General features: G+C 39.2%; 1 protein-coding gene across 3 annotated transcripts; it reads right to left on the bottom strand.

Annotated features, from left to right (window-relative positions):
• Positions 1-3,331: 3,331 nt before the first annotated feature.
• pithd1 (PITH (C-terminal proteasome-interacting domain of thioredoxin-like) domain containing 1) lies at positions 3,332-17,025 on the bottom strand. 3 transcript variants are annotated; one of them, XM_048558043.2, is made up of 7 exons: positions 16,693-17,025; positions 13,931-13,974; positions 12,311-12,388; positions 10,297-10,401; positions 9,064-9,172; positions 8,606-8,724; positions 4,470-4,579 (listed from the first exon to the last, which is right to left on the bottom strand). In XM_048558043.2, the coding sequence occupies exons 1-6, from the start codon at positions 16,879-16,881 to the stop codon at positions 8,641-8,643; spliced, it is 609 nt and encodes a 202-aa protein (XP_048414000.1). In that variant the 5' UTR covers positions 16,882-17,025; the 3' UTR covers positions 4,470-4,579; positions 8,606-8,640. The 3 variants fall into 3 exon arrangements, with proteins under 3 accessions (XP_048413999.1, XP_048414001.1, XP_048414000.1); XM_048558042.2 differs by lacking the exon at positions 8,606-8,724 and having other exon boundaries at positions 3,332-4,579; positions 16,693-17,021; XM_048558044.2 differs by lacking the exons at positions 8,606-8,724; positions 12,311-12,388 and having other exon boundaries at positions 3,332-4,579.
• Between the last annotated feature and the right edge of the window lie 193 nt (positions 17,026-17,218).

Below are 17,218 nucleotides of genomic sequence, written 5' to 3'. Positions count from 1 at the left end.
CCCTATTTGTTTCAGAATCCTCTCCCCATCCTCCTTTTCTGATGGTCTAGGCCCGAAATGTCAGCTTTTGTGCTCCTAAAATGCTGCTTGGCCTGCTGTGTTCATTCAGTCCCACACTTTGTTATGTTGTATCTATTTATTCAGCAACTTTATTGCATTGTTCATTATTGTCACTCTTCAGCCCTGCCGACTACACCCTCCCCTATGAATGGAAGCTGGATGTACCAAGTACCACTTGCTCCAGAGCTGTGGCAGAGCATGTCTGATTAAAAGTATCAATTTCTCAAATTGTCTCCATACCCCTAACTCTTCCTATGGATTTTGAATTATCCAAATGATAAACAGGAAGTATTTCATATAATAAAGGAAGAAAATTAAGGAGGATGCATTAATTCACAATTTTTTCTTTCAGATTTCACTCTGAGATGTGGGTCCTGGAGGCAGGGCCAGCATTTTTTGTTGATTCCTAGTTGTCCTTGCGAGCTGCCGTCTTGAACTCCTGTCGTCCATGTGCTGTTGGTGGACCCACAATGCTGTTAGGAAATTCCAAGACTTTGATCCAGCAATATTGAAGGATCGACCAGCTCAGGATGGTGAGTGGCTTGTAGCCTCATCCTTCTCAATGGAAGTGGTCGTGGCTATAGAAGGACCTTCGCTGAACCTTTGCAGTCTCATAGATGGTACACACTCCTGTTACTGAGCACTTGTTAATGTCAACACTAGTGGATGTGGTGCCAATCAAGTGGATGCTTTGTCCTGGATGTTGTATAATTTCTTGAGTGTTGTTAGAACTGCATTCATCAAGCAAGAGGGGAGTATTCCTCACATACCTGACTTGTGCCTTGTAGATGGTGGGCAGTTTATGGCAGTTACTTGTTGCAGTATTTCTAGTCGTTGACCTGCTCTTGAAATCATTGTATTTAGAAGGTTAATCCAGTTGAGCTTCTGGTCAGTGGTAATCCCCAAGAGGTTGATCTGGGGGATTCATGGTGGTAATGCCATTGAATATCCCAACAGTGGTTAGGTTTGTTTTTCATTAGAGATGGTCATTGTCTGGCATTTGTATTGCACGTTACCTACACTTTTCAGCCTGAGCTTGGATATTGTCCAGTTGATGCTGCATTTGAACATGGACTGCCTGAGGAGTTGTGAATGGTGCTGAACATTGTGTAACTTTGGCAAACATCCTACTTCTGACTTCATGGTGCAGGGAAACTGAAGCAGCTGAAGATGGTTAGGCCTAGGACTCTACCTTGAGGAACTCTTAAGAGATTTCCAGGAGCCAAGATGACTAACCATCAACAATCACAATAGTCTTCCCATGTGCCATGTTCCCATATGACTTCAAACAGCAGAGGAATTTCCCAATTCCTATTGACTCCAGTTTTGCTAGGGTTCCATCACGCCACACTTGGTCAAATTCAACCTCGATGATAGGGCATTTTGCCTTCATCTCACCATTTCAACCACTTTATCCTACAGCAGTGGTTAAATTTCTAGGGACGAGAAATCAAGAGCTGTGGCTCAATAATGCAGATAAAATGTCAAGTCCCACTTTTAGAATTTTCAAATAATAATTTAGTATACATATATATGGAGATAAAAAAGTGTAATCAAAACCTGATTGACATTTATTTTGCTTTGTATGGCAGTGAAATAATCAAGCTAGGTGAAAGATCACATCTCAAACAGCATCTTTTTGAGCCATTATTGTATATGTCAGATTTCCAATTTTTTTGCACGTGTGTATTATGTCTAAATATGTCCAATGCTTTGACTAACTTTTATTTTCAGTTAGCATTGGCACTAACGGGCTAAAAAGTCACAGCTAATGTTGATATTATTTCATGAAGTGATTCCAAATGATATATAATAGGAAGGAGTCCAGTGAGGCAAGACTTCAGGGTTGTGAGCTCCCAGTCTGTTTTGGCATCTGTCAAGTGACATCTCTGTCAGCACAATCCTGGGACTGGTTCTGAAGTCCCATGAATTGACAGTCTGATTTTTTTCTTCCCCCAGCTCACAGTTGACAGGAAGAGAACACCTTTAAGTGACTCCACGTGACAGTCACATCAATCAACAAGAATCAAGTGGAATTTCAGCAGGTGGGTGGCTAGGTCATGCTGCATTTGTGCTTCAGAATCCGAGAACTCGAAAGTAGTTAATAGATTGCAGTCTTCCACATTCTGGTCTGGGTTATGTATATCGTAGGTTACCAGGGAACGTAAGGGTAGAAATTGGATGTTCTGACCACAATTTTCCTATCATCCTTGGATATGAGAGTAGTGCCAGATGATTCGGGGGTTGTAAGTGTTACATGCTTGTTTAAGTTAAAGGGAAGAAGGTCAAATTCAGCAACTACTAGTCAATCAGCCTAACATTGATGATGGAACACTGAGACACAATAAGCTGGGACAAAACTGGCATTTTGAAAGGTAACCCCTCATAAATGGAACTCAGTATGGATTTGTTAAAAACCAATCTTACTTGACAAACTTGATCTTTATGGGATTCAATGTCCTCTACTGTGGAAGATTAAATCCTAAATGCAAGAGTCACAAACACAACCAGCATTGTTTTTCACCCAGCCAGAGGACTCGTTCTCAAATGAATCACACTAAATAGCAGATGTTACTTTCCAAATCATCTTAACTCTCTCGTCCCATTTAACATTTATCAATACTGTGCAGCTGGATAAAGAAAATGCAAACTGGTGCCTAAAGGTGAATTTCATCATAGTAAAGCTGAAATGTCGAGGCTGTGAAGAGAGTGGAAATTGTGATAAAAGTTCTGGAAGAATTGAAAAAAATTAATTAGGAAGCACTTCTTGGATGCCAAGTAACAACAACCATCTTTGGAAAGGATTTTCTTTCAAGGATTCAATTTTATTTTCTATCTTGTTCACCACTAACCTTCACTCCTGTAAACTTCCTCATTGTTGTAAATTTTATACCAAATGATCAATTTTGTAACAATTAAAGGGTATCATTTCAAGCTTAGCAAGCAGTATGGAAGACTTCAATTTTTGGACAGTTTAGGTTGACTGTAGGCATGAGGCTAATTTTTAAGAAAAACATACAATAGCTGGAGAGATTCATATTCATTCGTGGTTTACACTTCATTGCCATCACGTTACTGCATACACGAGGCAATGTATACAAGACAGCTCACCTCACAATTATGTATTGTGTTGAAAGTCAACCCTAATACAACTATTTTTAAAGGCATATTTATTAAAAACTGTTTAACAGCAAATATTAGTTAAATAATCTGCAACGTAACTGCCAAGCAGAGGTGAGAGGATCACATATCATCAATCCAAGAACAGCAATAATTTTAAAGATTTATTTTCTCTTCAAAGCAATGGTTGCATTTTCTCGTATCATCACCGTAACTTCCAAATCCAGAGTGTGTAACAGATAAGTTCAAGCAAAGTGGCTATAAGGGCAAAATGTCAATGCAAGTTTTAAACTACAGCACAGTGAACCTCCATTCACCTCACTGATACACAAAGGGCACAATGATCTTCATGGTTACGTAATCTAATACACAAAGGCATTCAGGGAAAAACAGCAACTTGCAGACAAAGATGGAAAAGACTGATAGCAATTTATTTAGGACCAATAAGGATGTTATTGGATTATTTCGTTATGAAATCAATACATTTTGTGTCAATTTCAGAGAGATCATTTGTGTTGTCCCTGCTCTTGATCGTTGATCTCATTTAAGAGTTTTTCTTCATAATTTCAAGATCACTGACATCAGTTTATGCTTCTTATAGCATTTAAACAGCATAGTTATGAATCTACTTGATTCTGATAAAGCTCAATCCCTGAAAATTACAAAATCAATGAGGTTGCCAATCACAGATGCAGACTTTAGGAATCTTGATTAGACATTAGTGTAGCTTTTAAAAAGATGTTTTCCCATTATGTAATTAATGAGAAATACAAGTTTTAAGTGATCATGCTTGCAGACTGCATTATTGCTCAAAGAATTAAATAGCTACAGGAGTAGAAAAACATCACAAGCAACAGATTATTCTGATGTGCAGATTTTGACAGTGGCACATAGAACTCAGATTTTCAACATATATTTTCAAATACATGTGAAACACTATTGATGAAAAATCAAAATCAGGTATTAACTTGGAAACTCTTGCTTTAGGTCTAGAATATCAAATGCTATTTAGCTTCTATTTAGTTGCCAAATCTGTATTTTGAGTCTTATGAATTAAAGCAGCAACTGCAGACTCCAATTAAAGAGTGAATGGTGCCTCCTTATTAATCTTCTGCTTGAACATCTTTGCTGGTTTATAATTTACAAGATAGACACAATTGTTTGGATGTTTTCTATTGTACTGTATTCTATTTCACTGCAAATTTACTGAAGAAGTCCCTGAAATTCTAGAAGTGTTTTCTTCTTGTTAGTGCAGTCTTCATTTTTCCATACATGTTGGAGTATCAGAAGTCATATTTTAAGCAATGAAGTGTGTCTGAGGAGTGATGAGGTCAATTTTATGATCTGTAGGGTTGGCAGAAGCTTCATATGTACAAAGTGTCACTTCATGCCTGTGGCCCTGTCACAAAGGAGAAATTAAAATTTTACAAGCTTCACTTTGCATTAATTATAACAAATTTTCTTGTCCAAAAAAATTTTTACGTCCTTTAACAGGCTGAGGTCAGTGACGTGGAAGATTTTGTTCAAGAAGTGGTGTTGCATTTAAGTATTCTCAGGTCAGGCAAAGCAAACATCAGATTACACAGAGAAAAGACCTAAACTTTTGGTTAATTAAAGTGCATCATATAATATTTTTATTTACATAGATGGTTTGGAGATGGGGACTAAGTGTGGTGTGTCAAAATTTGCAGATGACACTAAGGTGAGTGTTAGACCAAAGTGTCCAGAAGATACTGAAAATCTGCACAGGGATATAGATAGTCTAAGTGAGTGGGCAAAGGTCTGGCAGATGGAGTACAACGTTGATAAGTGTGAGTCATCCATTTTGGTAGGAATAACAGCAAAATAGACTGTTTTAAATGGTAAAAAAAATTGCAGCACGCTGCTGTGCAGAGGGACTTTGGTGTCCTTGTGCATGAATCGCTGAAGGTGGGATTGCAGGTGCAGCAGGTGATTAAAAAGGCAAATGGAATTTTGTCAGCCATTGCTAGAGGGATGGAGTTTAAAAACAGGGAGGCTATGCTGCAGCTGTATAGCGTCTTGGTGAGGCCACACCTGGAGTACTGTGTGCAGTTTTGGTCTCCTTTTTTGAGAAGAGATATACTAACTTTGAAGGGGGTGCAGAGGAGATTCACTCGATTGATTCCAGAGTTGAGAAGATTGGATTATGAGGACAGACTGAAGAGACTGGGATTATACTCATTGGAATTCAGAAGAATGAGGGGAGATCTTATAGAAACATAAGATTATGAAGGGTATAGATAAAAAGTGGAGGCAGGGAGGTTGTTTCTGCTAGCAGGTGAAACTAGGACTAGAGGGCATAGCCTCAAAATGAAAGGAAGCAGATGTAGGACTGAGGTCAGGAGGAACTTCTTCACCTAAGAGGTTGTGATTCTGTGGAATTCCCTGCTCAGTGAAGTGGTTGAAGCTACCTCACTGAATGTTTTTAAGGCAAGGCTAGATAATTCCTTTACCTTTCAAAAATTTAAGGGTTATGGTGAGTGGGTGGGTAAATGGAGGCTCAAAGATCAGCCATGATCTTAGCAAATGGCGGAGCAGGTTCGAGGGGCCAGATGGCCTACTCCTGCTCCTAGTTCTTATGTTCTTATTTCATGTACAAAGATCTGTGCTCTGTTATAGTAAGTGAGGTTTCCAATTTAGTGCAAAGCTATGGCAATGTTGCGTGCTCTGGACACACTAGGAACTCAGTTGAAACTACACTAACAACACCCTTTCATATGTTAGGAGCAAACTTTCAGTCCCATCTTTCTAGTTTAGGCTGAAGCTTATTATCAAAAGATGATTTAAGTCACAAATTTAACATCCCTTTCCCCCAAAAATGTAATTTTTATCCTGATGTTGGAGACAATATGAGGAGGAATACAATTCTCATTCTTGTATTTAATTCCATTCATGACGTGATCTGTCTAACTCTATAACTAACTCCAAACCTCTGGGTACCCAATAAAAACTGAAAAAACTGCAGCTGCTATAAATCAGAAATAAAAACAGAAGTTACTTTAAAAGCTCAGCAGGCAGCAACTGTGAAGAGAAATCAGAGTTAACGTTTCAGGTCTGGTGGCCCTTCCTCAGATGGTAGCTAGGAAAATGTTGGGTTATATGAAGATGATCAGGTTTCGGGGGGATGGTTAAGGAGTAAACAATAGGTGGGGATTGAGCCGAAAGGGAGACAGCAGCTGGACAGACAAAGGAGTGGACCTGGCTAGGAGGGGGAATAGCTGTTATTGGAGACTGTTAGTGACTTTTGATAGCCCTTTTGTGCCCCACCATTTGTGACCACATTTTCAAATGTGTATGCTCACTTTATGGAATTCTCCCTGTAAACCTCCCCAGGTCTCCACCGCTCCTTTTTGTGACTTTCCTTAAAACTATGTTTTACAACTAAAACTTTGCTCAGTAATCCTAAAGAGTCATTTTTTTTGCCTCAGCATTCACTTTGTTGTCATATGCCCAAGACGTTTCCTGGGGTGTTACCGAAATCAAAGTTGTTGAATAATAACGAAGAATAATTTTAAAAACTACACCTTTTTTGCAACCATCTTGTGATTAAATAGTTGGTAGCATCATTGTCAGTTCTGTGTCAGAGTGCTCACGAATGTCACTTAAGAACCCTACTCTGGCATAGCAATTTCTGCTACATTTCCAGCTGATAAACACAGTGGACTGAGAAAGTGCAGGATTCTCTAGCCTCCAGGTTAACTGGGCTATTGGTTAGTTAACAAAAGAAATAAATCTGCAAGTAGGTTTGGTAGCTAAATATACCAAGCCTCACACACCAAGGTGGTTACAGGTCAGATGCCTACTTTGCATTTGAATTTGTGCTGTAATTATTCTTAGCAACTGTAGCTCAGGAAAGGAATGAACCATTCTTTAAAAGAAAGTTAACATTCCTGATTATTACTCAGTGATGTATATGAAGAACACACTTCAGACAAAGGATCTGGTACAGCTATGATGCCCCTTAGGATTAACATAGAACACAACAGCGCAGTACAGGCCCTTCGGCCCTCGATGTTGCACCGGCCTGTGTAGCCGAGCTGAAGCCCATCTAACCTACACTATTCCATTATCATCCATATGTTTATCCAATGACCATTTAAATGCCCTTAAAGTTGGCGAGTCTACTACTGTTGCAGGCAGGGCATTCCACGCCCTTACTACTCTCTGAGTAAAGAACCTACCTCTGACATCTGTCCTATATCTATCAGCCCTCAATTTAAAGCTATGTCCCCTCGTGCTAGCCATCACCATCTGAGGAAAAGGCTCTCACTGTCCACCCTATCTAATCCTCTGATCATCTTGTATGTATCTATTAAGTCGCCTCTAAACCTTCTTCTCTCTAATGAAAACAGCCTCAAGTCCCTCAGCCTTTCCTCATAAGACCTTCCCTCCATACCAGGAAACATCCTGGTAAATCTCCTCTGCAAAACTCAATCCCTCTACCAATAAAATCTAACACACCGTACGCCTTCTTAACAACCCTATCAACCTGGGTAGCAACCAGATTATCAAGCTGCTTGTCATAAATGAAGGATGACTGAGTCAGTGTTGAGTCCACAACTAAACACATTATACATTAACAATCTGGATGAAGGAAGTGAAGTCATTGTTGCCAAGTTTGTAGAAGGCAGAAGGTTAGGTGGCGGGACAGGTAATAAAGAGGAACTGGGGAGGCTGCAAAAGCACTTGGATAGGCTAACAGAATGAGCAAAGAAGTGGCAGAGGGAATACAATACGGGGAAGTCTGGGTTATGCACTTTGGTAGGAAGAATAGAGGCACCGACTATTTTCTAAATACAGAATGGCTTCAGCAATTTAAAGCACAGACTCACGAGTCCTCATTCAGAGTTCTCTTAAGGTTAACAAGCAGGCTCCGTTAGTAGTTGGGAAGGTAAATGTAATGTTAGCATTCAATGAGAGTCCTAGACTACGTGAACAAAAATATATTGCTGAAACTGGATAAGGCTCTGGTCAGACCACATTTAAAATACTGTGAGCAGTTTTGGGTTAAGGAAAGATGTCCCGGCCTTCAGCGAATCTACAAGAGGTTCACAAGAACGAAGCTGGGAATGAGGAGCTTTTCATCTCAGGAACAGTTGAAACTCTGGGACTGTACTTGATAGAGTGGAGAGGATGGGGGGCGCAGAATCTGATTGAAAGTTACAGAATACAGAGTGAACGTGGATAAGATGTTTTCACTAGCAGCAGACCGTAGGACTTCTTTAGCTAGAAGATATTGAATGTGTGAAATTCATTGCTGCAGAAGGCTGTGGAGGCCAAATCATTGAATGTCTTTAAGATCGGAGATAGACAGGTTCTTGATTAGTAGGAGGATCAAAGGTCATGAGGAGAAAGCAGGAGAATGGGGTTGAGAAACATATCAAAATAATCAAATTGAGCAGACCTGATGGGCTGAATGGACTAATTTTGCTGCCAGATCTAATGGTCATAAAGGTACTGGAAGGCCACTGAAACTTGTGGCACTGTATCCAAATACAAATCACAATATCCAGGATAGGAAGGCTAAAAGGAACAAAATAAAAATGGAAAAGAAGTTTCACTAGTAATCATATTTCCAGAAACAGCAGGATTATTGTCTTATATATGGAAAATATCATTCAATTGTGTGCTATTTGATCATAATTATTATATTGTCCAAAAATTGCAGTGAGATAACTTCAAAATATTCAACAGGCACTGTGAAATTCCACACCATCTCACTGAAAATATCTTCCGCTTTTCCAAACTCAAAAGTGATATCAGTATTTGTTGTGCAATATAACTCCAAGAAGAATGTAAGCTCATGGCTGTGCATTATTTGTAACTTTTTCAAAGCTAATTTTAATGTGCTTTCAGACTCACCTCTGACCACTCTCCTCGCAAACCTACATAATAAATTTTTGAAGTTGCTGCACCAAAATTCTTGGTTATGTGAATGGAAAGATGGTGAACATTTGAGAAACGAGCTATCCTAAAAGGGAAACAAAAAACAAAACGAAATGTGATAAAGTGTTGAACACACAGTAATTCCTACTTGGGGTAAGAAGTAATTCAAAGTACCACCTTCTGCAGGTAACGGAGGGTAATTATAAGATGGGCTCCATAAAGGATAGTAGAACTTTAAAACACTGCTGTGATATCTATTAGTTGCTCTTGCAGGTATAAAAGAACAGCTAAGTACATTTTAGCTATTTGGTTAATTAACTATTTTGACTCGACTGCTTAATGCCATTCGGCAAAGTCTGCACAGATCAGCATTGGCAAAATCTTTTGGCTGGCTTGTAAGCAATGAGATAGGAGTACTCTAGGCACCCAGCCTTCTAGGAGTGTGTTTTCGACCACATTCAACAGTAGCTTTGGAAGCACAATTTAAAATCATGTACTTTATAAATGTGTTGCCTCTGTAAGCAGGAACACTTCTTTTTACACTTACTTTTTGTCACTTTGGATTTGGAATTGGTATCGGTATCAAACTGAAAACATAAATTGGCTTTGACTGAATTTCAACTTCGGCTGAATTTTCAGCAAGTGTTTATATTGCAGAAACTGTATTGTGATTATCTAAATTAAGTTCACTTTTGCTGTTTAAGAGGAAAATTCATCCAAGCAATGTCAATCTAAACTCAGTTCCTAAAGGTAAAGGATCAGTGTGTAAACCAATAAAAAAAACACCAAAGTTATAAACATTCAATGTATTGATGAATAATTTTAGAGTTTTTGAGATAGCTGGATGTGAGGCTTACTTTTTTTTAAAAAAAGGGTCTATAGTCAGATGTTAGGCAAAACAAAACTAGATGAATAATTTGTTCTTCCTGGCCACCATTTATTTACTCTGAATAACTTGCATTTAGTTTCAGTTCCACATTAGTACCAATTCAAGAGATTTTAGGGGAGAGGGAACAGTGTAGCAAGGTGAGAATTAGTCTTCACCAATAGTGCAAAACATGCTTCAGTGAATCAGCAGCCAACGTTTACATTGTACTTGATGTTCTTTCTTTTACAAAATGGGCATCACCATAAAATTGGATAGCAATTTGTATGTTTTACATTAGTAGCGACAGCAATTTACTGAAAAAAATATGAAAATGGACATACTTTGTTGCATATTCTACTTCACCGGAGAGATCCCGGCTCAGCTGAAATACCTGATCCGGTTCTCTGCCCGTGTCATCAAATGACATATGTGGGATGTTCTTATACCTGATTGAGAAACAAAATTGGAATGTTTAGCATGTTCTGCATAGCTTGCAAATTTCCTGTAAGTGCATAAGCATCCCAGATCATCAAATTAGCCCTTGTTACTGTCAAAATACAATTTACCCCATTCCACTGTATCACCTGCTGCCCTGCACAGGCCTCTCTCTCCTATTACTGCCACAGCCCTAGCACAGCCTGTCCCACCAAGCTCCAGCTTGTTTCAAATTACGGAAAGTCATGTTCCCAGTCATTACCAGGTAAAGTGTTAATGTGCCCTTTACTTACATGCCTGCTCATAGTTAGAGCTCAGGACAATCTGAAAAGCAAAACGGGGAATTCTATCCTTGACTGAAGGAAATGACATTCCCAGTAATTAATTTTAATTTCAAAGTGTTTTGAAGAAGGTTACATCATTTAACAATTTATACTAATGTTACAATTGCCAAACTCACTGTATTCAGTCAGTATGCACTTTAAAGGTTTTCCAGTTCTGCATTAGGAAAACCTGCTATGTCGTCTGCTAACGCCAAGTAGAGTTAATAAACAGCCTCTATTTCCTTCCCTGTTTTTTGACTATTCTCATTCCTACCTCATGACAGTATCTTCCCATTCGTCACCAGTCCTGACCAGTTTTATTGGTTTTCCCATACGGCCCCATCATGACTACCTTTACTTTCTTTAAAGTTTTTTTAAAATGGTGAATATAATGCAAACATTAAAGGTAACTCATATCCAATTTTCAAGCCTTGAATGTAGTTGTTAGCAGACTGCCCAGTGGTCCCTCACAATCCCCTTGCAATACTCTTTCATTTTAGGATTCCCCCTACTGCAATCCTATAGCTCAAAATCACCCTTGTGTTGGATTCAAATGTCCTTATGAACACATCTCTGCCATCAGCAAAGGATGGTCAGAGTTTTAGTAGGCGGCCTACCATCTCCCCAAAGCAATGAGTGACCAAATAACTGGGATAATTCTAGAGTTGCTAAAAATTCAACAGGGTCAACTGCATTGTGATAGGTCAGGAGTCACATGAAGGCCAAACCAGGTAAGATGGCAGCTTCCCTAAAGAACATTAGTGAATCAGTGGCTCTTTCTCAACAATTGACAAAGGTTTTATGGTCACTATAAGACTCTTCATTCCAGATGTCTTTTATGCCATCAGCACAGGATGGTCAGAGTTCTAGGAAACGTTCTACCACCTCATCCAATAGAACCTTTATTGGAACCTCCCACGAGATTACATAAAATGCATAGAGTACAGAGTAAAATAAATTGTACATGACCTATCGCAGACTTGATGGATTGAAAGGTTTCTGACATATGTATAACTTCAATCATCTGCTAAATTTCAAGACTTTTTCTATTCATCTGGGGAATCTAAGCTTCGCTGGATAGACCAGCATTTATTGTGCCTCCTTACTTGCCCTTGAGATAGAGCACTTATGTGGGGATGTAGAGCACTGGATACATTTTTGTTATTTGGTGGTGTCACAGCTAAATAAACTATTCAGATCTACCATTTCCAATCCCCAAAATAACCCAAGTTAATGTTCTGAAAGTAGTGTGTCTTCTGACAATTTTTTGTAGTACTCAAACAAAATCTAACTCACTGATTCACGCTTATACAGTTTGGAGCCATTTTGCTTAGGCTAGCCATCACTTTTAAAACATTTAACAATTTGGTAATGCAGCTAATGAAACAGTACCTTTAGATTAGAAAAATGTATTCAATGATTAAAAATGCAAAGACATGTATAGAGCTCTCTACTAGAGGCACATGATTGACAATTTCATAGTAAAAGTATAAAGATGCAACTTTTCCAATGCAATTAAATAGAGTTATATATTTTAATAAGTTTTTAAAGTGGTAATGCTAAGTAACTTAAAATAATAAAATTCTTTGGCACTTACAGTCTCATTTCTGAAGGATGGGTATCATCGTCATCCCCTATTATTATTATTCCTTTGAGCTTCACATTGCCAGTGAAACTGAAACAGGATAAAAACTAATTATGCTTTAAACACCTCAGCAGATCGTGACTTATTCTGGTACATGCAGCTGTGCAGCAGGCTCCCTCAGTAAATCACTTTATGCAAATAAGTATAGTTAAAAAAATTGGAATTTGAAACAAGTTTTAGATCAGTCACTTTTCTGCTGGCACGTACGTTCAGTTTTACATCCTTATATGCATCTTTTGATCTTCATACTTGTTTCCTATACTTGAAGCTCCATCCTGCCTTCTGAAACTCACTCCATAAATTACTATCTTCATTGCTTTAAAAAAAAATCTTCTCTATGTCTTTCCCTTCTTTTTTGGCCCCACACACTGATTTCTGATGGGTGCACTGGTGCCAAATATCAGTTCTCACAAGTGACATTTCTTCTGCTGGGAACCTCAATTAAAAGGGAAGCTGCTTAATTCGAACCGGGCTCTCCCATGGAAAATGGCCATATATAAACCAGCTCATGGTGTCACAAGAAACAATTTGTTTAACTACAGATTCTGGATTTATTTTCAGCTGTCTTAAACTTTAGAGGACAATAGGGACATTAAACTTCAGAGGACAATACAACATATGGCAGATAACTTAAAATTCAATAAACAATAGTATTAACAGTTTTTTGGGACTTAGAGATTATAAAATCTAAAAAGAAATAACGAGCCTTTTATTAAACATTATCAAGATCTCAGTTAGGGAATATCATATTGAGTTGCACATTTGCAGGAAGAATATTAAAGCTTTATGAAGAAAAGTGTTCAAATTCATAATAATCCTGCCTAGTAATGAAGAAATACAAATATGAAGGAAGGCTCAGAAATTTGATTTTCTTTCATTTGAACATCGCAGATTATGGGATGATTTGTTAGATATATTATGATGTAATAAGACAAGATAGGTAGAAACTAATTGGCTCTTGACTCCTCAGTAATTGGAACCAGAGGTATAATTAAAATATTAAATGCAAAAGATTTGAACAGAGGCCAGGAGAAACCTCCCATCACAGAGTTACGAAACTGTGAAACCATTTGCTGAAATAACAGCAGCGGCATAAACCAAATCCATGTTCAATATTAGACTGGATAGATGGATGTTCTTGTACAGATAAAGGGTGACAATAACAAATGACCCAATTTCATGTTGTGGTTTTTATATACCAGTACTTGTGCATATTTTCAGGGCAGCAGGAAAAGACCAGAAGGAAAATTGGCCCCATAACACTTTTATAGAAATCCAAAACACTGATTCATAACAGCATTAGTAAAGCTTGCATCAAGTTCACATATTGCCTGCAGCTGGTGTGCTATTCAAGAAACTATGGGAAACGTAGCACCTAGCAAAATGTGTTGGCACAGGCCTGTAGGGCCAAAGGGCCAGTTCATGTGCTGTATTGTCCTTTGGACTCATCACAATGATATGGCCCTCTCAAATTTGATAGCATACAAATGCCTGTCAACGTTTTCAAACTATGTATAATTCAATGGGTTGTCGCAACTATGTGTAATGAGCTTATTTAAAAATGGTACTTACGGAATATTAAACAGTAGCTCCTCATCATCGTCACTTTCTACAAACTGCACGAAAAAAGTTATAAGATGTATTGGATAACAAAAAGTTTTTTCTTCTTTCGGTTATATCTATTAGCGTTGCCGTTTATTCAAAAGTTTCAGGATCCAATATCCCACATATCTAATTGGCCAATTCTAGTATTGCTTAAAACATTAAATTTATGTATAATACATTTGGTACTTTACTAAGTATGGTATTATAATCATCCAATTTTTAATCATACAAACACTAAATACAGTTCTCATGAAATTAAATAAACAGGCATTTTGTCACAATTAAGATAATCAGATGCAGTTCCTCACTGACTTACATAATTACGCTCAGCAAATTTAAGATAGTATTGTTCAATAATAATTTGCAACAACTGAAAATTAGAATCATGTTTTAGTATCTCCCCGTAGTTGCTGAAAATCTTAAGATAAGAGTACAGACCACAATAAGTTCTGCAGAAATTCTGGGCACTTTTTTCTTCTCTGATTGAATTTTCTTCCAATATTCATGTCTGTATACACAACTGAGTAACACTCAACAAGACTGCTAGTGTTACAATAACGACATTCTTAACTACCAAAGGTAATAAAGCGTGAAGCTGGATGAACACAGCAGGCCAAGCAGCATCTCAGGAGCACAAAAGCTGACGTTTCGGGCCTAGACCCTCTGATGAAGGGTCTAGGCCCGAAACGTCAGCTTTTGTGCTCCTGAGATGCTGCTTGGCCTGCTGTGATCATCCAGCTTCACAGTTTATTACCTTGGATTCTCAGGCATCTGCAGTTCCCATTATCTCTCATTCTTAGCTACCATGCCATTGCAACAGAACTGCTAATGTACGATGTACAACCGTTCACTACTGTTTAAGAGATTTGTAGGAGCTTAAAAAATTTTTTTTATTAATTCATGGGATACGCACATCACTGGCTGGGCCAATATTTATTGCCTATCCCTTGTTGCTCTTGACAAGATGGTGGTGAGCTGTGGGGTTGAATTGCTGTAGTCATTTGGTGTAGGTAGATCCACAATGCTGTTCGGGAGGGAGTTCCAGGATCTTGTCCCAGCAAAACTGAAGGAAAAGTAACATATTTCCAAGTCAGGATATTGAGTGACTGGCAGGGAAACACATAAGTGGTGGAGTTCCTACATATCTGGTACAATTGTCATTCTATGTAGTCATGAGTTTGGGAAGATGCTGTTTAAGAAATCTTGGTGAATTTCTGTAGTGCATCTTGTAGTTGGCACACAGTGCTGCTATTCAGCATTGGTGGTAGAGGGAGTGAATGTTTATGACTGTGGTCCCAATCAAGTAGGCTGCTTTGTCGTAATGACTCAAGCTTCTTGAATGTTGTTGACCTGCACTCATTCAGGCAAATGGGAGTATGCCATCAAAGTTCCTAATGTATTTTGCAGATGATGGAATCAGGTGGTGAGTTCCTCATTGCAGAATTCCTGATCCGCTCCTGAACCTGGGCCATCTGGCTCAGATGTAAGGACACAGCCTTTTTACTGTGACACAACAAAGGACCAACGAGCGCCCCTGATTTATATCGCTAGTCCAGTCAGCTTCTGGTCAATGGTAAACCCCAGGATGTTACAAATGCTTCAGCCTTATATTTCACACTGACATGTTGCGCTCTCCCGGATTGAGGATGAGAATGTTTGTGGAGCTCCTCTTCCAGTGAGTTGTTTACTTGTCCACCACCATTCACAACTGATTGTGCGAGAACTGCAGAGCTTAAATCTGATCTGTTGGTTTTACTCTGTCAATCACTTGTCACTTATATCATTTGGCATGCAAGTAGTCATGTTTGTTTTGTAACTTCACCATGTGGAGACCTTATTTTTGGATATACTTGGTACTGCTCATGATATGTCATCCTGCATTCTTCATTGAACCAGGATTAATCCCCTGGCTTCATGGTAAATGGTACAGCAGGTGACATACCAGGCCGAGAGGTTGCAGATTGTCTTGGAGTGGAATTCTGCTGCTGCTGACAGCCTACAGCACCAAATGGATATCAGTCTTGTTACTAGTTCTACTTTAAGTCTGTTTACACCTTACATCTCTACTGCTATAACTTGATTCTACTAAATCTCTGCAAGAACAGAAAAACAAACAGACATTAGTTACAGCCAAGGTACTGCACTCGGGCATTACACTTAGACACCTAGTGCTGTTAACCTGGCAAATTCCTTTTTACTTAACATCAGAGAACTGACACCACAGCCAAGTCAGCTGATCTATAGATCAATCAAGCACTGGCCTGACATCACATATGTTTCTTAAAAAGTATAACTACCAGCCAATTACCTTCAGCAAGTTGAGCAGGAGATACTTTCACCAATCCGGTAACAAAATAAATGCACCAGATGTGGGGGCACAGTATTATATTGATTATTTTTGGCAATTACACTATCCAATTAATTTTTGCTCTCGCGGTTCATGATATGACTGCTATCAGATGGCATCCTCGTGATCGCTTCTGGGCAGTGTTTATTCCGTGAGGTTTTCTACTGAGATTTCTTTTCCATCCCGAATAACGGATTTACCGTAAATCTCTGATCCCAGGCCTGTCTCTCTCCGGTACTGCACTGCAATCAGTAATTTACATTGAACAACATTTGGCTCTGAAACTACGGTGGGATCCGTACTTGTGGCCTGTCTCCCCCACAGTACAAATCCAAGGTAGATCTGAACTAGGACAACTATCTCTTGACACTACTGGTCGCACCTTAGTCCGGTCCTGCCTCTCCTCCCAGGGCTTGAAGACCAGTTTGCCAGAGCCCTCACTCGCCTCATTCAAACACTCCAGCCTCTCCTGGTCGATCTTCCGAAAGAGGCCATATTCCAGGCCTCTTTCGGCGGGGTCCAGCTGCCCCTCGCACTGACACTGGCCATGCCCATGGCTGTGTCCAGACATCGTCAGCCCAGCCGGTTGCTACGCCGCAAAATGAATTTGCGCAACTGTCGTACAGTGAATCGAGTTTGTCCGCGAGACTACGATCACGTGAGGTCACATGACATTGAGACAGTGCGGGAGATAGGGGCCTTGCACATACGCCATCTTTATACCGGAAGTGTAGGGCGGACATGGTATTTCCTGTTTTACACAAGCTGCTTTTCTCTCGCTTGTCTTAAAACAACATGTCTACACTATAACAAAACGTGAGGCTGGATGAACACAGCAGGCCAAGCAGCATCTCAGGACCACAAAAGCTGACGTTTCGGGCCTAGACCCTTCATCAGAGTCTACACTA

Source organism: Stegostoma tigrinum, chromosome 24 (assembly GCF_030684315.1).
Source record: "Stegostoma tigrinum isolate sSteTig4 chromosome 24, sSteTig4.hap1, whole genome shotgun sequence".
Taxonomy (NCBI): Eukaryota; Metazoa; Chordata; class Chondrichthyes; order Orectolobiformes; family Stegostomatidae; genus Stegostoma; species Stegostoma tigrinum.
This window is presented reverse-complemented; position numbering and strand designations above follow the sequence as displayed.

Excerpts from the sequence above, each read along its gene's own strand:
- pithd1 (XM_048558042.2), bottom strand. The coding sequence starts at position 16,881 with ATGTCTGGACACAGCCATGGGCATGGCCAGTGTCAGTGCGAGGGGCAG. Across the intron at positions 9,173-10,296 it reads GAAGTAGAATATGCAACAAA|GATAGCTCGTTTCTCAAATG; the intron begins GTATGTCCATTT and ends TTTCCCTTTTAG. Across the intron at positions 4,580-9,063 it reads TGCGAGGAGAGTGGTCAGAG|GGCCACAGGCATGAAGTGAC; the intron begins GTGAGTCTGAAA and ends CCTTTGTGACAG.